Genomic DNA, 27,893 nt, shown 5'->3' with positions numbered 1-27,893 from the left:
GGCTATTTCTCTTATTAATGGTACCACCCTCATCCTTACCTGTTCTGCTGTTATTATTTCCCCCACCGTTTTTATTCTTTTGATCATTTTCAACGTTTTCCTTATTGATCGTTGGTTTTTTTCTAGTTCCCATTGCCATGTTGTACGAGATTACGCAGCTAGGTTTGTGGTTACTATTATTGTTGCTGTTATATTCAATCTTACCGTTGTATCCTGATCTAAGGGTCTCATTGTAGTATTCATTGTTTTTTTTTTTTTCAAAAAGATTCTCATTCTTAGAAAGTTCTGAAACTATTTTAGAAATGTTGGGGATCAGCGCTTTCTTCGTGCATTTCGGATGGTTCAATTCGTAATCTATGTAGAATGTTTTCTGGTTAGGTTTGTGATATGGTTCATATGTGTTATTGTTTAAGTTGAGGGTAACGTCCAGAAAATTAACTATCTTGTAATTGCTGTCCATTGTTATCTCTAATCCAAATTCCTTAAAAACATTTCTGATGTTTTTTCTTGACTTTTCCATAATACGGTCGCTAGAATTAACTACAAAAAATGCGTCGTCCCTGTAAAGTCCCCCATTTAACCTGGAAGTATCTTGTCTATCTCCTTTAGTAAGTAGAGATCAACCAAGTCAGTGACCTCGAGGATTCTGGGGCACCCATTGTAATGTCAAAATGGCCCTCTCTATCTTTTCTAGTCCACAATTCACCGTTATATCTCATTAAGGTTTTCCTGTCTATTTTTATAATTTCAATTTCCAACTTTGTTAAGTCAGTTTCATCTTCTGCTAGTTTAAGTGCTTTCTTAAATAGTGCAGGGGAAATGGAGGGGTAGTACGCATCTATGTCGAACATGATAAATTTGCTTTTTGGGTTTTGAGGGATCTTTTCAAACCACTTGATTACTTCCCCTGAAGAAATCCAGAGGTTGTGCTTAATTTTGGATTTTAAGGTTGGTATGATTCTGTCTAGTATCGTTTTACTAATATTACCTATGTCGGGTGCGCATGGGGCTATAAGTCTAATGCTGGGTTTATTATTGAAGTCCGGTTTATGGTCCTTCAATAGAAACCGAGGGTTAAGTGGGGTGTAAACCTTTATTTTGTCTTGAATGTTCATTTTCTCACATATTTTTAATGTTAACAGGTTGAATCTAAATAGATCCTCTTCAGTTTCTTTCTTGTATTTATTATAAAGTTCAGTTAGATTGAGATTATTATAAGTTTGAAAATCCATACTGTAAATATTCATGGTTTTATCTGCAGGGACCATAAGGTTAGGGTTATGGTAAGGGTTAGGGTTAGGGTTAGGGTTGTCCATCATTTTTGTGAAAGTCTTATTAATGTTAAGAACAGTCATGAGAAGTTTCTACAGAGAACCCTAAACCATTTTTAAAAATTTTTTTTATATATATCCCATTCGTTGGGTCCCTAAATTAGATCCTGCTATTCCTTTATTTCCCAATAATTGTATTTTTTATAAAAATAATTTTTTTAATTTTTGTTTCTATATTTATATTATGACTCTGTTCTTAAATAAGGATGCGAAAATTAGACGATATATTAATATTTAATTGGTCTTTTCCGTAACCACAACCAAGGTAAATGTTTCTTGCATGCTTTTCCCATTAGGAATTTTCCCCTTTTTTCTTTCTCTTCAAAAAATGCTCCATTGCCAAAAGTGCGTTTATTCATAAAGTCTGAAGAAATATTGGTTTTTGAAAATTTTCAAACGATATAATACTTGAAATTGTCGAACTGGACATGGAAACAATTGTAACAAAAAATGAAATACACTTTTTGTTGCCATCAACACCTTATTTTGAAGTCTTGATTTTGCATACACAGTATATATATATATATATATATATATATATATATATATATATATATATATAAGAAAAAAGAATTAATAAAACATGTTAAAAACACTTTAAGAAGAGTTAAAAACATATTTGATTTTCAAAAAGGAGACACAAATTATATATATATATATAAATTTCCTAAATGAATGTCTAAAAAAATATAAAATAGCCAAAATCTAATTAAAAAACTCATTAGTCGAGCCTTCATCGTCTTGTCATTAAGAACAATACATTCAAAAGAATAAGCTAATATAATACAAATCCTCATTGATATTAACTTCCACAATAAATTAGTTGACACACACATAAAACCTTACTTTTTTACTGTCCATAAAAATAAGAAAGAAACACAGGCAATAATGCTATCATTTTAATCTACCGAAATTAAATACATAGTCGAAGGAACTATGAACTACACAATAAAATGATACATAACACAAGTCTAACAGATGAAACAGATAAAATGTATAATATACTTGTGGGGGAATAATTTTTCAGGTCGTAAAATACACTTAAATACATTTTAATTCATGCAAATTTTGTATTTATTATTACAGAGCCAATTCTCTATTGAATATTATATTATACTTAATATATAGTACTGATTCCAAAAGTTTCAAAATGACTTGTGTGCCATCAGCTTGAATCGAAACAAAAACGTTGGGCGCTCCAAACGCGTTTTCTACCTATGTAGCTATCGCAATATAGATCAGAAATATTTCATATTAAATGACAAAAAGAAGTAAATATGTGAGAAGTTGAAATGAATATTTGCATTTCAACTTGCCGATATGTGTCTTTACACGTTATTTATCCATCCAAACAAAGATTTTACTCGTTACAAACCATCCTTAGTGTATCATTATTTCTTGTTAATTTCAGTGTTATGTGACCAGTAGTTTAAGAGTTTATCAATCAAATATTTACACACAGACAAATAGACATACACATACATACATCTATTGTTTTATTTATAGAGACTACACCAAATTGAAAACTTTTAACTTAATTGTCGGAAAAAAAACACAGCTTGCTAATTTGGTTCTCTATAAAACAAATAAAAAGTAAGAAACAAGTATAAATTTATGCACCAATCTCCCATAGTGTCTTCCATACAATAATTTTAGTGCATACTTAAGTTATACCACAACAGTCCTCTCCTGTTGACTAATTTACCACCTAAATGGTATTGGGAACATTTACAAGTACACAAAAACTAATCGACTGCCTCCCATTTGACTTTAATGAATGATTTTTTTAAAAATCCAGTGATAAGACATTATTAATTTTTCTTACCAGAATTCAAAATAATTCAGTCCAATTTGACGATCGTTTCATGCATAGACAAACAAATATATTATGACCATGATCTTTCATTTATGCAACTCATCAGTTGACTATCCGTTGCTTTCAGAAAACCTTCGAGCAAATACAAAAAACATTTGCTTAATGAAAATTCCTCTTAGTTCTTAACAAAGAGTTATATTTTCAATTTTATGTATAGTCAAATGTATGCAATAACTATAATATTTTTACTGTCTTATCAGCTGAGGAAAAAGATTTATTTTTGAAAATTGATGGGTTAAGAATTTTCATTCTTTATTTCCATTCCTTGTTTAAATATTTGATGGATTAATAAATATTATAACTTATTTAATCTTTATTTTTATTATCAATTTCCTTTTTAATAATAAACCGCATAATTATGAGTCATATATTTTTTGGTTAAGATTCCATATATGGAATGTATAGAAAAAAAAAAGTAAAAATCAAAATATCCAGAATTTTGAATGTTGCTATGTTTAAATAGTTATAGCTATATACAAGATTGATGATAATTTTCCAAAGTTTTCAATTTTTTTGTTAATAGTTTGATGTAGAATGATCATCCATTTATAAAGGGGTTTTAGAGGCAGTGAACCCGAAATTAAAATAAATCACAAAACATATTTTTATAATACAAATATGTGGTTTATTCCAGCGATTAATTTTTGGCATTTCTAATTGAAATACAATTTAGGTGGTGTGACCCCACAGTGCATGCGTAAATGGCATAATTTAGAGGTTCAATTTTAGCAAATTCTACGCATTAAATTAGACTGTATTTCATCAATGATGTTTTGTTTTTTTGTTTTTTTTATTACATTTTCACCCCCAAACAAGGCACATTGCCACTTTCGTGTAGGGGGCTACTGTCAGGGGCAACAACAGTTGAGGTACTATGTAGGGATTTGGGCTGCAAGACGTCGGTTCACATTGCCCTTGAACTTCTGCACGTCAGTACAGTTAGGGAAGCAGGGACCTGGAATGGAATTCCAGAGTCTAGCGGTTCTGGGGAAGAAACTACTGGAGTAGATCTTTTACATCTAGGGATCTCTACAGTGTGCGAGTGGGATTTAGCAGCCTGTCGGGTTTGTCGAGGGTGTTCACGTCGTGGGGGCACAAGTGCTTGCAGTCCGTCAGAGGATTCACCATTAAAATACTTGTAGAATAGGCAGAGGGGTGCAACGTTTCGTTGATGGGACAGAGGCTGAAGCTTAGATGCCAGTTCAAGGCCTATCAGATTGGCGACTCTCCTTTGAACCTTATCAACGAGCGAGAGACTAGTAGCAGATGCACCAGCCCAAATATGACAGCAATACTACATACATGGGCGAATGGTGGCCTTATAGAGGTACAGGATACTTTCGGGTGTTAGTAGTTTTCTAGCATGGTGGAGAGAACCCACCTTCCTTGCAGCGGCCCTGGCAATGCCTTCAATGTAATTGTTCCAACTCATGTTTCCAGTGAACGTTAGGCCAAGAAGTTTGAAAGATGTACTCTCAGGTAAAGAGTCGTTGGGCATTGCTATAGGTGGTAGAGAAGGTTTCTTGTAATTATTGAAGGAAACTAGTTTAGTCTTGGCAGCATTGAATGTGACCATCCATTTTTGTCCCCATTCCACTACAGATTGGAGGTCATCCTCTAGTGTTTCTGCCATTTCTTTATATAGGTGTTCTTTTCTTTTCCTGTCATGCCTGTTATAGAGTATGGTGTCATCAGCATATATACTCATCTCAGAGGCAATTTTGTCAGGGAGGTAATTTATGAATATCAGGAACAGTAGAGGTCCAAGGATAGACCCCTGGGGCACTCCCGCATTTGTATCATATTGTTTAGATGTACGACCGTCGAGGACAACCTGGATTTTTTCCTTATCTAAGAAAGATTTAATTAGGTTAAGTATTCTACCAGTGATACCGTATGATCTAATTTTCCTGAGGAGACCCTCATGCCATACCCTGTCAAAAGCCTTAGATATATCTAGAGCTACCGCTCTTCCCTCCCCCACTTTGTCAAGTGAATGGTATATACGTTCAGAGATTACAGTTAGGATGTCTGCTGTGGAACGGGCTTGTCTACAGAAGTTTAGTATCTGTAAGGTGATGGAATAAAGCATGGTTAATTAAGGTCTCAAATATTTTGGCAAAAAGTGGGAGGAGGCTAATGAGGCGATAATTTAATGGGTCAGTTCTTGCACCAGAATTCTTGAATACTGGTACCACAGAAGCAGTTTTCCAACATCCCGGAAAGCAGGATTCATTAAGGCATTTGTTGTAGAGTTTGGAGAGAACTAGAGCTACTTCGGCTGAGCACTTTTTTAATAGCACAGCTGGGATGAGATCGGGTCCATATGCTTTTGAAGTGTCAAGGTTTTTATGATAGCATGCACCTGAGCAGGGGTGATTTTCAGATCATCTAGCGTGGCATCTGTCCGCATAGGAAATTTTGGTAGGGGGTGGTTGGGAGGGTCCAGTGTGGAGTTTGAGCAAACAACCTCGTGATTGTTTGTTAGTGGGGGAATTGTTGATTGCCCATTATTTACTACACTGTTGTAGATTTTCCAGAAGCCACGAGTTCCTAGGTTTTGTACTTCGATGCGTTTTTTAGTGGTTTCCATAAATTCTCTCTTAGCTGTCGCTATTTCTTTCTTAATGTTATTTCTAGCTTCTATGTACTTCTGGCTGTTTGAACTGGACTTATGTCGGTTAAATCTGTGGTATGCATGCTGACTTTGAGCAATGGCAGTTGCACAAGTCGAAGTAAACCATTGGGGAGAGTGGGGCTTGCTATAAAATTTCCGCATGGGAAAATGCGCTTAGATTGCAGTTTTGAACCATTCAGTGGTCTCATTTGCTCACTGTTCAGCAGGAAGAGAAAAAATCTTTCCCCTGGGGCATCTCTGATAAGATCTCTGATGGCTTCCCAGTCAGCCTTTTTATAATATCTCGTTGTTTTGAGCACTGGCTCTTCAGTTTTGGCTCTAGAGTTTAGGGCGATTTCAACCATTATCACTGCATGATCAGCGTTCCCGAGTGGGCTGTGGGCCTTCGTTATGCAGTCATCGGGAACTGTGGTCAAAAACAGATCTAGAAGTGATGCGTGTTATTCTTGCTGGTCAGGGAAACGGGTTGGAAACGTAACAATTTGTGATAGGGAGTGAGATATAGAGAAGCTATGAGTTGTGCTGCTGACTGCATCTGTCTAAGTAGAGAATCCAAGCCAGTTTTTGTGGTGGACATTAAAATCACCAAATACATGTACTTGTGCACTAGTCTCGAGAGAGAGTGCTGTGTCTATGCTGTCAGAGACTTTGTTTATTATGGTGCAGTCCTGGGTCGAGGGAGAGTGGTAGAGAAAGTAAAAGTAGCTAATGTTGTGTTGTATGTTTAGTCTAAAGCACATAAAGGCTTGATCATCCGATTCTAGGTTTGTTTCTCTAGTCAAGAGAAGGGTATTACGAATGTAAACTCCAAGTCCATGCATGTGTCTGTCAGAGTCCTTACGGCAGAGTGGGAGATATCCAGGCATGTTAAAGTAGTTAGAGGGGATGGAGGAGTGTAGGTTAGTCTCACTTAGTGCTAAGATATCCGGGGTATTTATTAGGAGAAATGCTTCAACATCAGCTAAATTAGTTCTAAGCCCACAGATATTTGTGAATGCAAGCGTCAAGGGAGGAGGCAAGTTGGATTTGTTTGACTCTAAGCCTGGTTTAAGCTTACTTTTAGATTGTACTGTCTTCATATTTTTAAAGAGTTTCAGTTTAGGTAAGGGGGAGCTGAACAAGAAGTTATGCAGAGCATCAGACATGCATCACAAGTAGACCATCAGCTGACCTTTCTTCAATTAGGATTGTGGCCTCAGGAAAGCCCATCGGGGATGAGTGCAGGGTCCTTTTCCTTGCACGACATGGCACTATAAACATCCCGATATTTGACAACTGTTGATGGAGCAGCCACTCTAAGCACTACCAAAGAGTTATGGCACCTGTACTACCAGTCGGAAACAGCAGCCAGGAACTGTCAATCCGGTACCCTCAACCCATCAGAAAAGGGCCAACCCAATCTAATTGCTCAGGCATATATGGTACTCATGCACTCTCATGTGCCCAGTTTTAGGGGTGGGGAAAATGGCGTTCGTTGCCCTAGATAAGAAACAAGAACTACCACTGGGTGTTTCTGTCGAATCACTGTGATAGTGTCTCTGCGCCTAATAGGCAAAGACGGAGTATGGAATCCGGGCAATAGACAGAGCCTATCTACTCCTTAAGCAGTTTAGGTTTGCAAATCGGTAATTTGTTTGAGTCACCACCTCTAGGAAGGTTGTCATTCAAGATTGGAGGCCTCCCTCCCCTTTGGTTTAGTTTCAGAGTTTTCCTTCTCCTAGACGGATGATCTGGGAAGATCTACTGGGTCCGTCAGCACTGAGAGGGTTTGCTCCGCACCTCGGTTATAATCCAGGTATTTCTGCGACCCCGCGTGGTTAGTTAATGTTACTGGGTTAGTTTGGAGAGGTTATATATCTGCTGAATAGTTACACTCCTCAAAGTGATTTAGGGACATTGCTATTTCATTGTTACTGGATAAATGGGGTGAGTAGAGCTCATGCAGTGTAAGCAACTAAGATTGTAAGAAGGCTAAAAAAAAGGGCCAAGGGGGCTCCAACCCTCATGTTGCCAGCCTCCCATGATACAGCCAATTGTTGTATCCAGAGACATACATAGCTTTTCAAACTGGTATCTCAACATCCATGTACTTCATAATAATCTTACCTGGCAGTGTAAAATCTCACAATTGCAATGCAAAGTCAATTCGGCAAACAACCATAGATATATCAACTAATCTGTATTCTTTGAATATTTCAAATACTGTTCTTATTTTGAATATTATCACACCATTTTAGTTGATGTAAACTTCTATAGGTGTGCCTCGGAAATTTGTACAGAATTTTGAACTGAACCATTCATTTAATCCAGTAGTGAGGAAACCAAGATTTGTTAAGGAATTTGTTGAAAAGTTTGGAGAAAACTAAAGCAATCTCAGCGTAGCATTTTTTTAATAGTACAGCTGGGATGAGATCAGGTCCACATGTTTTTTAGGTGTCAAGATTTTTTTTATGATATCATGTTCTTGAAAAGGGGTGGTTTTCAGATCATCTAGTCTAATTTCTTTCAACAAAGGAAAATCTGAGAGGCAGTAGTTTTCTGGGTCCAAAGTACAGTTGGAGACAAACCGACATGCAAACAGATTAGCCTTCTCAGTTGCCGTGCAAACAATTTTATGATTGTTGGATAGTGGAGAAATTGCCCATTATTTACTACATTGTTGTAGATTTTCCAGAAATCACGGGTTTATAATTTCTGCACTTCACTGCATTTTCTGATGGTTTCAGTATATTCTCTCTTAGCTGCGGCTATTTCATTCTGACAATTATTTCTAGCTTCTATGAACTTTTGTATATTTGTACTGAACTTATGTTGGATAAATCTGCATTTTGCATGCTGCCTTTGAACAATGGCAGCTGTGCAAGAAGTAAACCATTGGGGAGAGTGGAGTTTGCTATAAAACTTATTTCAAATACTGTTCTCATTTTGAATATTATCACAACGTTTTATCAGATGTAACCTTCTATAGGTGTGCCTCGGGAATGTGTATAAAATTTTGAACCAAATCTTTTATTTAATCCACGAAAGTAGGTTGCTCTCGTCTCGTCATCCATGATCGAATAGAATGATTAGGTAATTCGTCACTGTATTCTTTGCATTGTTTATACTGAAAATGAAAATTTTAACAACCAAGAATGAAAATTTTAACAACCAAGAATGGAAATTTTAACAACCAAGAATGAAAATTTTAACAACCAAGAATTGATCAACATACTTTTATGCACAGCTCCAAGAACACTTGAACAATGACATCCCAGAATTATTCCTAAACTTCAACGATGCTACAGTTTTTACTAGGTAGTCTTTGCCCTTGAGAACACCATATGGGAAAACGTTGGGATAAGTCAAATCTAGCAGACGATTATATAGTAATTTATGATGTATCCTGTATAATGCAACAAATATGCGGACACGGGAAGCATATTTCTGTTAGTTGTCATAATAAATGCAATTAAAATATTTCCTGCATTAATTATTAATTACAAACAATTAAAAATAACATAGACCTATTTCCTCAAATTAAATCTTGTAAAATCCATCAACGAGTTTTAATTATGGTTTCCTCATTAACTTGTCAGTTTTTATTATTCGACTCGTAAAGAAATTCAAATAAAAAAAAGGAAACAGATAACAAAACAACACAATCATTTTTTTAAACGTTTATAAACGTTGGGGAAATGTTTTTCGTCCAACCTCAACAGGAACGTTGCTACATTTCTTAAAGGTTACGTTTCTCAAAAGTCACATTTCTCAATTTTTGTTTATTCTGAAAATAAGTATCTCTCTCAAAATGTATAAACTATGGTGTACTGATAGCCATTGAAAATATTTGGTATGTAATCTGAGACAAGATTTTAATTTTGCATCCAAAAATGTGTTACAACCAACTGTAACTCTAAATGCTAGAAGGGATGAATGGTTCCCCTACCCCCTGAATTCTGAGAAACCAATATCAACAACAGAATCATCTAATTCATACGAAATGGATTAATGAATCACGATTTTACAGGGGTTTTTTTTGTTGTTGTTTTTTTTTGCAGCTGAACAAAATGTCTATGAATAAATCATGTTGAATTGTTTAAACTTTATATTTTACTCTTTTTCAGTCCAAACAAGGACTATTGCCACTTGGCGGTAAGCGGTTATTATTTAAGATCATATCTAACAGAGGCCTAGATGAGGAGAGTTGCGTAGCGAGATGTGTGTTCACATTGCTTTTAAACATCTGCATAGCATCACAATCAAGGAAGAAAAAACCAGGAAGGGAATTCCAAAGTCTAGTAGTCTGAGGGAAGAAACTATTAGAGTAGAAGACTTTCTGGCATGTAAAGACCTCAACAGGGGTAAGACTTTGGTGCTTGTCAGTTTAGTTATGAGTGTGTACATTGCGAGGGCATAAATGTTATGAGTTCATCAGAACACATTTTATTAAAATATTGGGAAAATAGGCACAGGCGAGCAACATTGCAGTGATGGAACAGAAGTTGTAGCTTGGCCGATAGTGCAGATACTATTACATTAGAGACATTTTTTGGATTCTGCCTCAGAAAATTCTATTACAACTCTGCCATCAAATATTGGAATTCTTCTTGGATACATTTTCTAGTTCGGTTAATCATTGTTTCGTTTTCTTATTCAGTGCTATCATATATCAAGAAAATTGTTGGTTACATTGGCCAAATGAGGACTGTAGTCGATATAATCCAAAAAGTAAAAATTATCACTCCTCATCTTAAAATTTCTAAAGCAAAATATTTTCAAACTAAAACTAAAATATTAGTTAAATGAAAATTCTTCAAGGGATCCATCCATAGTGTCTTTACATCATGGACCCTTCTCTTTTGGAGTTTCCATTTCACCTGGAAATAGAAAAAAGACAGACAAGAAAAAATGAATATTGTTATTGCTTTTTTTTTCTTTTCTTTTGCAAAATCATTACAAATTATCACAGCCTTTTTTTGAAATAAAATTAAATATTTACTATAATGAAAATTTGCTGCATGTTTAGTTGGGTGCATTCATAAACGGCAGACCTGCAATGAGAAAAATGTTTATGTGGTGTAAATGAAGAAAAAAGAAACAAGAACGACCGACCGCGTTTTTGTGTGGCTTACCTCGTGTTCATAATGAAGAAGAAAGAAACAAAAATGGCTGCCCTGTTTCTTTATATGCCTACAGGGTGACCACGAGGTATGCAAATGAGATGCTCCTGATTGGAGATAAAAGAGGAGTGATTTGGGGAAGGAGGGCATTCTGAAGTTAGATCGCGAGCAGAGAAGTTGTATTTGTAGAAGAGAAAAGTCGGATTTGGGGAGAGAAAAGCTAAAGTTGCAGAAGTTCGTTTTGGAGTGGAGAGAAGACGCATCAAGTGGTAACCAGAAAGTGAAAGTTCGGACAGCAGTGTCACGCAAACGACAGTTTAGCTAAGAGAAATGATCACCCAATAAATTGTTTAGACTCTTTGCAAAGAAATATAGATAATGCTGAAAAGTAAACCACTTGAAAGTCTACAAAATTAATGTCCACTTCAGGTAATGGATAACTAGTAAATTAGTTTTCATATCTGTAGATGAAACAGCTGATAATTCTCAAGTTGTCATGCTATGTAGCCTACACGGAGTGACAAATTTTTAATTACTTTTCACTATTTCAGGTTAGACCAGATTACATACTGACATACTCATGCCAGTTTTCTGAGCCATACTACTTCTGTGTTGGCTCATGACACATTAGAAGCAGGTGTTTTGTTTGTAATTTTATCCCATGTACATGAAAACTGAATCAGAAATTTTATCCCATGTACATGAAAACTGAATCAGAAAATTCCTTTATCGAATCATAATGGGTTCCATCCTTGAACACTTCTTTTGCCATCCATCCCCAAAGATTTTCAATGGGATTGAGGTCCGGAGAACATGCTGGATGATCTAACAATTCTATATTATTTGAAGAAAAGTATTCTCGTGCTTGTCGAGAAGTGTGTATCACAGCGTTGTTTTGCTGGAAAATCAAATTTCTTCCACGCCTACATGGACTTTCAGTCCTGATAGAAGCATTTTCAAGCATTGAAATGTACTTCAATGATGTTTGCCAGCCTTTCACTACTTGCAACTTTAGGGTCTCAGCTGACGAGAAAACATCCCAGATCATTAAAGACCCTCTTCCACTATGCCGAGTTGAAAAAGTCTCTTTGGGCAAATTTTTATCATGCCAATAGTGTTGAAATCCATCTGGACCATCTAGATTAAACTTTTTCTCATCGGAGAAAATTACATTTTCCCACTTCTCTTCATCCCAAGTCTGGTATTTTGTGGCATATTTAAGTCGGTTAGTTTTGTGCTGCTCAAAAAGACATGGTTTCTGCAGTCGCTTTAAATGATTGAAACCCTTCATTTTCAGATGTCTTCTGATGGTGTGACTACATTCTGCTGCTGTTTGGCTTTTCAATCGACTTAAGCTCATACTGGAATTTTTTTTTAAACTTCTTCTGATACGGCGATCCAGTGATGGGGTTATTTTATTTTATTTTTTTTGGTCGACCTGGACTCTTTTTGTGCCCATATTGATCTGGATTTCTTTAAAAAATTGTGATGACCGTTTTGCTACGATTCACTTCATTTGCAATGGATCTATGGGAGAGTCCACCCCTATTAAACTCAAAGATCCTTCTTCTCTCAAACTCTGATAATGGTTTCCCTTTAGCCATTTATAATTAAGTAAGATGCTTTTTATCCACTAACAAGTTGCTTTTAGTAACATAGAAAGCTTTTTGTAGTCATTTTTTCAAAACTAGCCGATTTTATTAAAGTGGTCTTATCATTTTGACCAGGTGAAAATGTTTGTTTTTTAAAAAATAATTATTAGATCAGGATTAAGGTTTCGAATGAAGCAGATTTCATTTTTTCCCATCATATTTTCCCTTTTGGCAATGGTTTCAACCATTTGTTTGATTAAAAATTCGATATTATGCGTAAACGCTTACTTTCTTAAGTGGTCTTATGATTTTGACCAGGACTATATATATATATATATATATATATATATATATATATATATATATATATATATATATATATATATATATATATATATATATATTATGTAGTAATAAGTGGAGATCTACCGTTATAAGTAGTAAGATTGTATGTCTAAAAGAAGAGTAGGTTTAAGGCTCCCAAAATTCATGTCAGGATTGTCTGCAAATTCCGTGGCATAATGAATAAAGTACTTGGCAAAATACAGTTGTAAGTTACACTCTTCTTAAGTTTGAAGGTTCAATCTTCGGTGTGGGCGATACGAAGAATACAACATACAACTGCGAATTACTTATGATTTCTATTCAGTCAATGTAAAAAACAAGAGCATGTTACTCCCGGGGATTAAATAAAGGGTTTCCTTCGAAATTGTATGCAGATTCTCAAGTTCGAAAAAATACACCTGAAGTTACATTAGCCGAATCTTTGTGAAAATCACACTCAAGATGAGAATAGTACTATCAATCCTCATTACAAAAAAAAAGAAACAGAAACTTTTTAACATAACTTAAAAAAAAACGGTGAGAACTTAGTTGCTGATTTAATAGAGAATGCTTTTGAGTAAAGAAAGTTTACAAGAGTACATTTTTTTAATCTACTATTCCATCTATTATATATATATATATATATATATATATATATATATATATATATATATATATATATATATATATATGCGTGTGTGTGTGTGTGTTTTCCTTTATCAACCGTGTAAACATATTGCGTAATAAAACTAGAGATGAATTAAAGTTGACAACCTCAACAAATTTAACAGCATGGCCCTGATTATGATTCAAATTGAAGAATGATATAATCTTTATTTCATATAAGAAGTACATGTGACCTTGCGTAGGTATAAGAATGTCTTTCAATTTGAAAAGCAAAAAATATTTCTATTAAATAACCGACATAACATTCTGGGGTTTTTTTTAACAAAAATCTTTATTTACATAAAATTAGATGTGCGTACACATTCATATGTTTGTATGTATAAGATTCATGCCTAAACTAATTAACCCATCATTATTAATTTTGAAACACAGCTGCTAGATGTAAAGGTGAAAAATGTGGGATGTATTTAGTTTAATGCAAAGAAATACGTGTAAATTACCAACAAGGTAAACGCGAAACGACTCGCTCCTCTATTCGCTTCAATTCCGTTTTCATTTATTTGTCTTATTTGCATAGAAGCAACAACAATCTCCGTCGATCACGTGACTATCAACCATAAAACCAAATGATGTCGCTATTTTAGCCTTTTTTTTCATTCTAACCAGGTAAGTTACGATTTTCCTGAAGTGTTGAAATTTAAGTTTTAAACTACCAAATACCGTTTCGTGCACACAAAAAAAAAAACCCGTCGTTCTTTTCTCCCTCTGACACGCTAGTTAACCGTATGAAAAAAAAAAAAAAAGTAATCCCTCGTTCTTCCCCTAACACACGAAGTACATACAAAATGATTCTGCATGAGAAAAAAAAAAAAAGAAATACAGGCTTTTTATATGCTCAAATTTGACATATTAAGATACGATCGAATTTGAGCGTATATCGCCTTTTTGTATCTTATCGGTTGGGTTTCGTATTTTGAGCGTCACACACGCCACCTTTGGCCGTTTGTTTCTGTGACGGTTGTCACATTTCTCTACAGCTAAATGGCAAATGGCTCGAATAGCTTTCTTTCTCTGTTTAGTTTGGATTTGCTCTATTTGTCATTCCAAAAAGCAAGTAAGTTTTCACAGAAACATGTTAACTTAAAGTATTTTAACCAATGCAAATCATTTCAAGTCATAAATGTAACAAGTCTATGTCAAAGTAATAAGAACTTAGAAACTCCTGTGATAAAGTAGCAAAGATTCTAGCAACGGAAATGTATTTTAGAAATTAAGCAATATTTACAACACAGCTCTAAAAAATAATGGATACCATAATATCGAAATCAAATACAAACAATAGGACACCAGTAGTTATAATAAAACTAAAAATAGATGAAACAAGAATAGGATTTAATAAACAAATGGAAAAACCAAACTCAACAAAAACTTCTTAAATCTCATCGAAAAAACACTTCCCGGTAACAAGCCTTACACAAAATCTTTAATAACCTTCCAGAGGTTGAAACCCAATTACAGGAGACAAACCCTGGCATATTCTTTCTAAGCGAAACTGGAATAGGGCCGACAACCTCCCTAGATGAGTTCATAATTAAAGGATACTCTAACTTAACATCTAAATCTGACCCCCAAGATCGCCACGGGCATGGAATATGTGCCTACATAAAAGATGGCTTCCCATGTGGCAGGAATATCTCCAGAGGAGACCCTAATTTACCTTATATGTGCTTCCGGGTTGCATTTGCTTACACCACCGCATTTATATTTGCCCTCTATCGCCCCCACAACAGCGGAGTTATTGTCTTTAAGAGTATATCAGAAAAAATTGACCACATCCTGTCTGCTAATCCCTTGGCTAACATTCACATTTGCAGTGACTTTAATGTCCATAATGTGGAATGGCTGACCCACTCAAATAAGACTGATGATGAGGGAAGGTTCTGTCATGATTTTGCCATTGCCTATGACCTCACTCAGATTATCCGCGAGCCCACCCGTGTGCTCGATACTACCGGTCAGTATGCAAGCTTTCCAGACCTCTTTCTATCCACTTCCCCTGAGCTATGCTCATGTTCCATTCTATCTCCTCTGGGATCCTCCGACCACTGCATCGTATCAGTTAAGATAAAAATGAAATATAATAAATCTACAGACGTACCTCTCCACCATACTGTATACCGATACTCTATGGCGGACTGGGATAGCTTCCGTACATTCATATCTGATCTACCTCTCCATTCGATGTTTAAAAAGGATGTGTCCTCTATAGTATCAGACCTGACCGAATGGTTACTTGTAGGCATAGACCAATTCATACCATCCAAAAAATTCCAACAAAAACCTAACAGCCAGCCATGGTTCTCCCTGAATGTGTTGCTGCCATCGCACACAGAAATCACTTTTTCCGTAGCTACCAACGTAATAGATGCACTGAAACTAAAGCTTCTTTCAGAACCGCCAGCAACCACTGTAAAAGAGTAATAAAAAATGCAAGAGAACTATATGCTAAATCCGTTAAATCCAAAGTAGCTGAGCAGCGGCTTGGTTCCCACCAGTTCTGGCAAATAGCAAATAGGATCCTGAACAGAAACGTGCGTTTTATCCCAACCATTATCAATGGACCAGAGGTCATCTCGACAGCATCCGACAAGGCCAAACTATTTGCCAAAAACTTTGCGGCAAATTCTACCCTGTGTGACGAAGGCCATCAACTCCCCGTATTCCCTCCTATAACAGACAACACGCTATGGAACATACAAATATCTGTGCATGAGGTCGCCAAGCTAATCAAGAACCTTGACTCCAGTAAAGCAACTGGTCCCGATGGTATTCCAGCTATAGTGTTAAAAAAATTACAACCAGAACTTGCCCCCATACTTACCAAACTGTTTAAGCATTGCCTTAAGGAGAAGTGCTTTCCAACACCCTGGAAAACCTCATCAGTATGCCTTGTATTTAAGAATTCAGGTAAAAAATCATTTCTCTCTCAGTACAAACAAATAAGTCCCCTGTGTGTCATGAGTAAGTTGTTGGAATCCATATCAAATAAAGAAGTAGTCAACCACCTCAGCAGAAACAATCTTCTTAGTGACATGTAATATGGTTTCTGCTCCGTAAGATCTACAGCCGATGTGCTAACGGTTATATTTCATAGGATTAGTGAATCTCTCGACAAAGGCTTCATTTCTAGGGCAATTGCTCTCGACATATCAAAGGCCTTCGATAAGGTTTGGCATAAGGGCCTACTACACAAGATTTCCAGCTACGGTATAACTGGAAATGTTTTCTCAATCATTAAGTCATTTCTTTCCGATAGGCTCATAAGAGTAGTGGTTGATGGGCAGAAATCAGAGGCCCACAGTATTAATGCTGGAGTCCCTCAGGGGTCCATACTGGGCCCAACTCTCTTCCTGATCTACATCAATGATCTCCCAAAACACATACTAAAGTCTTTCGTTGACATCTATGCTGATGACACGACCATCTATGGCAACACATCAAAGGCCGTAAATGAAGATGTTCTCTCTGAGTCTCTCTCCTCTGATCTTGAGCACGTGGTACAGTGGGGAAAGAGGTGGCTGGTTACCTTTAATGCATCTAAGACCAAGCTCCTATCTCTACATCATAAACGCTCTGATCTCCATCTGGCATCAATTGAAATGGATGGCTCTCGTCTAGGGTAGGCCCCAGGTTTTGATAAGCTCCTGGATTTGACCTTTACCCCTGATCTGAAATGGAACACATAAATCAAGTCTGTGGCCAAGGTCGCTGGGAAAATGGTGGAATCCTTCTACCGCTCCAGAAGATATCTCACTAATGATGCAATTCTCTATCTATATAAGAGCTAAAAACAGCCTATCATGCCTTGACAGAGTACAAAGTAGACTTTGTGGCTTGGTGGGGGATGCCCTTTTCTCTACCCTGCAACCTCTTTCCCACAGAAGAGACGTAGCGAGCCTGTCATTGTTCTATCGTTATTTCCATGGCAAGTACTCGTCTGAGCTCCATTCTCTGGTCCCCTCCTCACCAATCTGTTTCAAAAAACACCCGACTAGCTGAAACCACCGTCAATAATTTTCCCCACTTCCTATCTGTGCCTAAATCAAAACGTAGATTCCATGAACAAAGCTTCTTTCTTAGAACTGCACGCCTGTGGAACTCTGTTCCGCTCGCCGGTTTCCCTCCCGACTTCAACCTGGATGTCTTCAAGTCCAACACAAACAAATTCCTGATGAAACGCCCCCCTCAGTAATGACACCTTACCAATTCTACAATACTATTACTACACTATCCCATTGAGTACTGTACACACAATAATCCTTATCCCCGAGTGGCCATTGGGCCTTGATTAGTGGTGAACTCCATGTAAAAAAAAATTAATAAAATAAAAATAAAAACAACCTAAAATTGTAATATAGACTTGATAATTAAAGCACATTATAATAAAATATTAAAAGAGAAGCAGTAAATTAAAAATAATAACAAAAGTAATAAAAAAAACGTGATCAGCATAACAACAGAAATAATACAAAGAAAACCAAAAGTATAATTACTAGAAATAGTAATGACGCAAACCTTAATAGAAATAAAAACACTAACAATGAGTAAAAAAATTGTAACTGTAGAACTGAATATTCCGCGTTTCATCCACTCTAGGACTCTTTAGCCTTATGCGTCCTAGAGTAGGTGAAACGCGGAGTATTCAGTGTAGCTTAATCGCCATTTATATTTTATAACTTACTAACTAGCTCTACCTACGTATTGAGCAATTTTGAAGTAAATACTTAAAGTTTACGCATAAATTTATACTTTCGTATATTAATTTTATGTGATTAAATTAAATAATATATATATATATATATATATATATATATATATATATATATATATATATATATATATATATATATATAATGAGAGAGAGGAAGAAGAAAGAGAAAGGTTATTTGTGTGATAGACATACAGGGAGAGAAAGAATGTTCCTCTCAAAAAAGCTTTCTCTGCAGAAAGGACCCAACTATATAATTATCTTCTTCAGATAGATCAGCATTTTCGCCTTTGAATCGTTTCCCCAGAGAAGCGAGATACATCCCAAGCAGAAACAGGACGCCCAGCCCCGTCCATCACATCGCTAGCTGTCACCATTGCGTTTGCCTTTTCATAGCTAGACGGTCTGTTAACAAATGTTCGTTTGCGCATTAAGACAATCAAGACTTTATCGAGAAAAAAAGGGCAAATACAATTTGAAGAATCCGTGTCTGTATTATGTCTATGTAAAGCCGATGTTACCTACCTCTAAAAAACCGACTGCAGATTTTTTTACATGGGTGTCATCACTTACCAATGTCCGAAAGCCACTCGAGGATAAGGATTAATGAGTGTACAGTAGTCACTAAGACAACAATGTACTAATATTTAGTAGTGAAAATAGAGTAGAAATGGATTATTTAGGGCAGTAAATCTTGTTTACATTGAATTGTAAGATGACTATATTGTAATCAGCCTGAAAGCAGGCCAGCGGAACAGAGTTCAACTAGCGGACATTTTTAAAAAAAAATCTTTGTTCATGGAATTTGCATGTAAATTTAGGCACAGATAGTTATTGTAGCTAGACGAGTATTTTTTGTGAAAGTTTGCCAAGGAGGCACCATAGGTTGAAGCTTAGACGAGCACTTGCCATGAAAATAACAACAGAGCAGAGACAGGCTCGCAACGTCTCTTTTGTGAGAAAGAGGTTGCAAGGAAGAAAAACAAGGCATTGAAGCCGATTTTGAACTTTGTCAAGGGAGGATAGTATGCTCCGAGTATCTTCTGCCCAGATATGACAAGAGTACTCCATTTAAGGGTGTATCTGGCTCTTATACATGTAGAGGATTGCGTCAGGGAAAACATTAGTCTTGTTCAAATGCACTGATTTTTATATTTTATCAGCTCAGCCATTTTCTCTTTGCTTATTAATTTCAGTGTGGTAGGAGTGACTAAACTCACACAGTAATAAGTATTGAGCATTGACCCTAAACATCATAAAAGAAATATAGTAGAAATCTGATAAGGGCAATCCTTATTCCAAATTTTAAAAACACAAAAACTCTCCACACCTACATATGCATATTGCTTTTTTCTTGGTGTTCCTTTGTAGGAAAAATTGTAGTGTGCAGGATTAGCCCGGGTGTCATTCGCTTAAGGAAAGAAAAAGAAAAGGTCTTAAACTCGAAATCTGACCGACACGAGACAAAATAGTATTTTCTGCAAACTGAAACGCAGACGGGTTTGACAATATAAAAAGCCAGCATTTCTTCAGTTGGGGACGATTCCTTTTTGTCAGCTCGACGTCGGTACGCTGTACTTTGCAATCTGATGTCAGTTGAAGAAAGCTTGTTTGCAATAAGGTTGAAAAGGGAACAGGACTGATTTTTGTTACGTGAACTTGGCGATCTGAAAAATCATTCTTTTTTTCCTGTAACTCAAACACTCATCTCTTCACATGTTATTATTTACTCACTAGGAGTAGTCACACAAGCCATCATCAAAGATTACTCTTTGAGAATAACTTGTAGTGTTCCCTGGACTCTGAGTGATAAGTCTTCCCAGACTTCTAGTACTCTCCAACTCTTTCAATAACCTTTGCAAAAAATTTGCATTAGCGGAACAGCCGTTTACGATTGATTTCTCATTGGTGGCGACCATTGGTTTTCACTGGGATTTTGCTAGCAATAAGCCTCCCCAAGGTCCCAGTTTTTTTGCACTCAACCAGCAGAGGCCTGGCCAGAGCTTCCTCTGCTCGGTTTTCCTATCCTCTTTGACCCTCACTATTTGGTGTGTTGACCATTCATGGTGACACTAAAAGATAAGCTTTTTTTAAAGGGGGACGTATCTTACAATTATACAGTTTCAGTTTTCATGATTTCATGCGATTTTCTTTTGTGTATGCATCTGCAGCCATTTCTGTGTCTAATTTGTGTGTACTTTATGTGTGGTGTTAGTCTCCACATTCAGAGGTTTTCCTTAATATTTCTGCAGTTTTCATTATTGAAATTCGTTGAATTTATCGGCCATCCTTTTTATTCCAATTTGTCCAATTCTTTTTTCAAAGTTTTTTGGTATCGTTCCTAGTGCTCCTACTATTAGTGGTGTTATCTTTACTTTCTTCATTTTCCAGATCCCTTTGAGTTCTCTGGCCAGTTCCGTGTATTTGCTCCATTTCTCAGTCACTTTGATCTTCACTCTGTAGTCCGCTGGAACGACAAAATCTACAATCTGGCAAGACCTTTCCTTCTTGTTAACTATTATGACATCCGGTTTTCTTGCTTGAGTGGGTTTATCTGTTTGTATATATATATATCCATGTCCCATAGAATCTTGTGACTTTCATTTTCCAGTACTGTTGACAGTTTGGCCAATTGTCTGTGTGTTCAAGATGCAAGTGTTTGCATAATTGCTAATATACTGCCTTCCCCACTTGATCGTGTCTATTTTTATATTCTTTTTCGGCTAGTTTGCTGCAGTCACTTATGTGGTCTATTGCTTTGTCTCTTTGTCCGCAGAGTCTGCATTAGCTGTTTTCTTGTGTCTTATCGATTCTTGCTTTGATGTGGTTGGTTCTAATTGTGGGTTCTTGTGCAGCTGTTATTAGTGATTCAGTTTCCCTGTTTAGGTTTCTTTTTGTAGCCATTTCCAAGTGTTTTCGTTGGTCTCTTCTTTTGTCATCCTTATGAATCGTCTGTGTAGCTGTTTCTCTTCTCATTTTTCTTTCCTCGTCTTATTCCTCATCTCTTTTTCTATCTGGTTTGTTTCTTCCATGTCTTTTGCTGCAGTAATTATTCTTTCGGTTTTCTCCATTATGTATTTTTCTAATTCTTTTTTTGTGTTATTTACACAGTCTTTTATATAGACCAGCCCTCTTCCTCCATCTTTCCTTTTCATATATAATCAGTCAGTATCATCTTTCGGGTGTAGTGGATTGTGCATCATCATGAGTTTCTTAGTCTTCTGGTCGAGACTCCTTAGTTTTTCCTTGGTCCAGCTTATAAACAGTCCAGAGTATCTTATAAGTAACACTGTTCACATGTTTATTCTTTAAGTAGGTTTCGATTATACAGTTTAGTTTCGAGTTTTCTGGTTCTTCTGAGATATTCCTTTTCTATTTTCTCTTTCATTTCTGTTGCTTTGATGGCATCTGTTTCCAACACTCCCAACTATTTGTAGCTAGCATGTTCACCTAGTGCCCTCATTTCTGTTTGATTGGGTAATACCAAACTTTCTGTTGCTTCATGGTCAGCAGTTCGCACTTTTTCCTAATGAATTCCATTTGGATATCCTGGCTAAAGATTCTGGTCGTGTTTATTAATGTCTTTAGTTCTGTTTTTGTTTTTGCAAACTGTTTCAGGTCATCCATGTACATTAGGTGGTTCATTCTTTCTTCTGTATTAGTGAACTTGTATCCGGATTGGCATTTTCTTAGTATGCTTGTTCAGGGGCATCATGGCTATAATGAACAGTAATGGTGATAGGGAATCACCTTGAACCATCCCTCTTTTTATTTTGATTTCAGTTATGTGTTTTCCATTAGCTGTAAGTCTAAGTCTCCATGTTCCCATTGCATTTTTTATCAGATTGGTTATATTATCTGGTATTTTGTACATTCTCAGGCATTCTATTATTCATGCTTGTGGGATTCTATCAGATGCTTTCTTGTAGTCTATCCCTGCTATGTCTAAGTTCTTTTTTTCCACTTTTGACCTCTTCAGAATCCTTTAGTCTATGTATCTTCTGTGATCATGTATTCTTCTTTTTCCTTTTTGGCATCTTTTCTGTTCCTCCGAGAGTAGTCTGTGGTTATGAAGGGACTGATTTGTTCTCTCAGTTGTGCAGTCAAGTATTTTCCACATTGTGAGTACACAGGTTATAGGCCTGTAGTTGCTGGGGATGGCTCTTTTTCTGTGCTTTTTGCATCAGTGTGGTTCTACCTTTGGCCATCTATTCTGGTACTTGTGTTTCGTGGATGCATCTTTTCATTTGCTGAACTAGCCTTTCATGTAGCGCTGTGAATTTCTTAAACCAATAGGCATGTATTCCGTCATGACCTGGTGCTCTCCAGTTGGCCATTTTTTGTAGGGTTATCTTGGTTTCCTTGCTGATTTCATTCTCTGTTCCTTCTTCGATTCGCTGTGACTCTTCTTTCATTTCTTTCGTCCATTTTTATTATGATTCTTTCATTCTTCCCATATCTGGTTCCAGTAGTGTTTAGTTTCCATTGGGTCTAGTTGTTCTGTTTTTGTTTTTTCTCCATTTACATTTTGGTAGAATTAGCTTTTATTATTTTCTAAAGTCTTGTTTTGCTTGCACTGTTCAGATTTGTATCGATATCATCTTAATATCCCTTCTTTTGCAGCTATTTTTTCCTTCACTTCTTCTTGTTTCTTGTTGAGCCTCTCCTTGCTGGTCACATTTTTACTTTTCTATTCATCTTGTTTATCGCTTTGACTTCTTTCTTTAGTTTGTTGATCTGGGTTTCCAGCCTCAATTCCTATCCATGTTTTGTTGGCCCTTTTTCTTTCTCAGTCTTTTTTCTTTAAACTTCATACTTACTGTCTTGGCTCCTGCATAGATTAAATTGCTTAGGTCTGTAATGGTCTCTGTTGGGATGTATGGGAGGAGTATGTTCACCTTCTCTGTTTCAGATTTTAATTTTTTCCACTTTTGGTTTCTTAAGGATGGAGCTTTGTTTTTTCCTCATTCATAAGTTTCCTGATGCTTTCTACTTCAGCTAATTTTCGTTACGTTCTGTTGTTTCATAGTTCTTGGTCTCCATGTTTCTTGTATCCAAGATTTGCAGTTCTTCTGTCTCTGTAGGTACTACGTTTGGGTTTTCCTCGAGGGGCGTTTATTCTTCAGTTCCATCATTTCTTTTTTGTTATATTTCATTAAGTTCTAGATTTGAAAGCCAGCCTCTCTCGAAAATAAGTTTCACTAGGTCTGCAATTCTTTGTTCTGATGTATGCTACTGGGAATGTCCCATAACTCTTTCATCCATTTGCGATATCTTCGGTCTTTGGGGTGACTTTTGTGATAGCATTCCATTACCAGTCTATTCTCTTTTTTTGTTCATTTCTTCCTTCAGTGTTTGGGTCGATGTTGATTACTTTGGTTCTCTTGTGTTTTATCTGTATTGTTTTGGTACCTGAAATTAGAGGGGATACTTATGTGTTCCGTGTCGGTGTTATTATTTCTGAAATTAGAAGAGGAGCAAACATTCACAGGATGACGAACGAGTCTCCCATGCTGGTCACTGAGGGAGCACCTGCCATTCATGACACCCAGATCTTTCATCCTGGTCCCATCTTGTGTATTATTTGTGAGTTGCATATTTCATGTTGTGGTGTTTGTGGCAACACCAAGCCCAGAATTGTTTTACCTACGGTTCTGTCACAGGAATAGTGCTTGCCTGTCATGTAGGGATTGTGCACTGTCACGTGTGCATAAAGAACATGAACAAATCGTACAAAGACAGGGATATAAAATACAAACAAAAAAACTAGGATTGTACTTAGTATAAGTCGAAATCTATATTCTGTGGGAAGGCATTTAAAGATAGGCTTCCTTTACACAGGTGTGCGTAGTCACTAATAGTGAAGAGCATGGGTGGCGTTGGTCAATATATAACAGAGATTGGATGAACAATTATACTTGGAGGAGGGGGGCTTCTTCTACGTGTTATCGTTTGGGGTAAGCGATTTTAGTTATGATCATAGAATTTTATTTACAGCCAGATATATGACAGAAAACCATTCTAATTTAACTTTAAGGAGGAGATAATACGTGGACTTTTTTAAAAGTATTTTTTCTCTTTTTTTGTTGTTGGGGAATTTCAAATAAAAAATGTTATTTAGGTTAAGTCAAGGAAAGAAGAATTAAATTTAACTTCCTGGAATAAATAAATTATTTCTTACTTGATTATTACGGTTAATCAGGCAACTAATCGCTTTACTGGAATCAAGGTTTTTGATTAGCTTGGCAATATCATGTACAGATATTTGTATGTCGCATTATATGTTATCAGGTACAGGAGGAAATGTTGGGGAGGGGATAGTCTTCATCGCATAGGATAGGTAATTTAGGATCAAATTGATTTGAGGCACTCTACAATTAAAAAAAAAAAAAGCAAAAGGTAACATTTCATCCTAACATTGATTTCTTTTTAATTATTCGGAATAGTGTCTCATCTTGAACGTTATTTTCCCAACGTTTCGGCCGATAAAACCTTCAACCATCTTCAGGTGTTTCTTTTTGAACTAGGGAATCTACATGGAATATTAAACAAAACCTTTTATTAAATTCACAGGAGTAGTATGCTCTCGTTCCATCAACTATGATCAAGTAGAAGTCTTAATTCACAATTGTATGCTTAATATGACCCAAACTGAGAATTGAACCTTCAACCTCCAAAAGAGTGTCATGTAGAACTGAATTGTACCAAGTATTTTATCCGTTATGCCATGGGTGTTTGCGATAAACATTATCGGCCGTATTAAAAGCTAAAAGGTTCAAGCACTTCTAGTAATGATATTTACTCATTATAGTAAATGCAGAAAACAATTAATCACTTAATCAGCAAAATTGAGGTCGATGGGGAGGAAAGTTGCTGGTGAGGTTATTATAAATATCAACATTAATGCAAGTTTCCATCCTTTCAAAAGACATGTCGATCTTCTTTTCTTTAATGTTTAAAATTATTGTAATTAAACTTCTTTGTGAATCTCCTATGTCAGAAGTGCACGGTATGGCAGGCTGAGAAAATAGAAGAGAATTAATAAAATGATGGGAGAAATAAAAAAGCAAATTACGACGGAAGATAGAAGAAATGTTAAAGATATAAAACGTCAGCCATTAACAGGCTGGAACAAGCCGAGAATTACTTTGGCTCGAAAGCCAACAGAGTATGAACCGTTTTAAAATGGCATTTTCCCTGTTGACTAAAGAACGACTGATGTCCTGTACAGTTCTAGGCCGTTGGCCCTCTCTTTTGCGTGAAGTAAGTTTATTGCTTACTATCTGAGGCACCCCTACCAGATACGCAGGTAATTTTTAATAGGCTAGAGTGTTTCTCCTTTAGGAGCACTTGCTTGACACTTCCCCACCTTCCGACATTGTGTCATATTTTTCTGTGGTGGGAAGGAAGTAAATATTACCATTAATACGCTGCAATCAGAATTCTATTACAGAATTTCTGTAAATATAAAACAAAGAACTGTGTTAAATTGATAAATTAAGGCACCCTAGAATTAGCAACAACCAAAAGGAAACATTTCGTTTTAGCATTCACTTTTTATTATTATTTAGACTATAAAAAACGCCTTTTAGTTGACAAAAGTTTCTTTTATGTTTTCAAAATATAAAGCTCAATATACTAGATAAAACAATTAAAGAAGCAAGAAAAATTTTAATTTTTTTATTTGTTTAGTTTTGGAATCCTTGGAGATGAAGCTTCATAATTTGTGCATCATTCTTTTTTGCGGATTGTTATCCTTTTCTTCATATTTGTTGTTCCACCACGTTTAACTCATCCCAAAGGATTCCAAAAATAAATTTTTAAAAATAATAATAATATTCGATACGGACCTGACAATAGAAGACCACATAAGAACACAAACTTGGATTTATAAGGCAATAAAATCCAACCTTGATCGCCCTTTGGGGCCTGTGGCACATTGGATAGAGACATTGAGTCACTATGGTTCCAGGTGAGCATTGTTTCAAGATGGTGGTTTCAATCCTATCCAAGCAGGCCAGAGGATTATTTGGCCAAAACTTGGTGAGACGACAACTATGGAAGGCAGTAATTACTGGGGATAAGTTACAAGACTCAGCATTCCTATCCTGTGACAATTAATCACATCAAGAAGGCCAGAGGATGAGTTGGCCGTAACATGATGAAACAACAACTATGAAGATTAGGAAAACTATTTGCAAAAGGTATGAATGCACAAAATGAAAATTTAATAAATTACAATATTTATTAATCCATTAAAATTCAAACAAAGAATGATAATAAAGAACAATTACCCTTTGGGTTACATAAGTATTCATTTTGAACTTTATGGGGTGCAATTAAATTGAATTTATTGACTTTTGGATTTTACAATAATCTCTTCACACCTAAAATTGCATTTTCTTCATCGTGGACCTTACTTCATCTTTTACTTTTGCAAATTTTAATAGAGTTTTTTGCACTACACTATAATTCATTCATCTTGGATTCCAGATTCTTTCTTTTGCACTTAACAGATTAATATGTCATAAATAAATTGACAGACTAGTTAATTAGTTTATTGATTTTGTGTTATCTATTATTCTAGTGAAAATGCCTTTTAATTCACAAAGTTTTTTTTTTAATATATTTTCAAATTTATGCTAATCATTGATACATATTTTTTACTAAATTTATCTTCCGATGAAAAGAGTCTATCTTTGAACATCCATAAGTTAAAGCTCTTTCTTTATTATAATTTCTTCTTTGAATTTGGTATTTGATGTAATGAACATGAGTACACTCGGGTTCCTTCTCACAATTATATGATTGGCTGATTAAACCATAAATACCAAATCATAGAGCAGCTTTAGAGACATACTGAAAGATATGCCGAAGCTTCACACTTACAAACACTCGTTCAGTAATGCAACTTCCTTGATTATTACTCGAATATTATAACCAAGACAACTCAACTACTTCAAATAAATATATCACTTTCACAAGACATATCAGTAATAATTTTTTTTAAATAGATGATATCTTGAAGACCCTGTAAATGCAATGCATTATATTACTGTCATGAGGTCTAGCCCATTCACTTGCAATGAACTCTTCTAATCATTATAAAAAAACCCAAATTTAATACTCTTGTGGAGAATTATCGTGACACAATGCGAGACTATAGACTAACTCAACAGTCAGAAATACAGACAACTTTTCTTTGAATTCACTTTCTTGTACAATATATTCTTTCTACCTAAACCCTGTGATTTGAGTCTTTTTTTTACAAAGGAGTCACCAGTTATCAAGGCTCAGAAGCCACTCGAGGATACGGGTTAATAAGTGTACATTGGTCAATGAGACAATGCCGTAGTAATTGTTAGTAGTGGAAATTTGCTAAATTGGATTACTTAAGGGGATGGTTCATCAAGAACTTGTTTACGTTGGACTTGAAGACGACCATATATTATAGTCAGCCAAAAAGCAGGCAAATGGAAGAGAGTTCCAGCGGTGTGCAGATTTAAGAAAGAAGCTTTGTTCATGGAATTTACGTTTAGGTTTAGGCACAGATAAAGAGTAGGGGAAATTATTGATAGTGTTTTCAGCTAGACTTTTTTTATTATTCTTTTGTAGGTCCACAACAAGTACATTAT

At 35.9% G+C, this 27,893-nt stretch overlaps 1 protein-coding gene across 5 annotated transcripts in view; it reads right to left on the bottom strand.

Moving 5' to 3' along the window:
• Nucleotides 1-9,489: 9,489 nt before the first annotated feature.
• LOC145296644 (armadillo-like helical domain containing protein 1) overlaps nt 9,490-27,893 on the bottom strand; it is a 217,472-nt gene continuing 199,068 nt past the window's right edge. For 3 of the 5 annotated variants that reach the window (XM_080142573.1, XM_080142570.1, XM_080142572.1), the window contains one exon: nt 9,490-10,704. In XM_080142573.1, coding sequence (XP_079998699.1) covers nt 10,670-10,704 — 35 coding nt within the window. In that variant the 3' untranslated portion in view covers nt 9,490-10,669. Of the gene's footprint in view, nt 10,705-10,826; nt 10,879-27,893 lie in introns of all 5 variants that reach the window. The other 2 variants (XM_080142574.1, XM_080142571.1) reach the window with 1 other exon arrangement.

This window comes from Euprymna scolopes, chromosome 17 (genome assembly GCF_053919585.1).
Source record: "Euprymna scolopes isolate OS-2025 chromosome 17, ASM5391958v1, whole genome shotgun sequence".
Lineage (NCBI taxonomy): Eukaryota > Metazoa > Mollusca > Cephalopoda > Sepiida > Sepiolidae > Euprymna > Euprymna scolopes.
The sequence above is the reverse complement of the archived record's forward strand: the minus strand, read 5'-3'. Positions and strand labels throughout refer to the sequence as shown.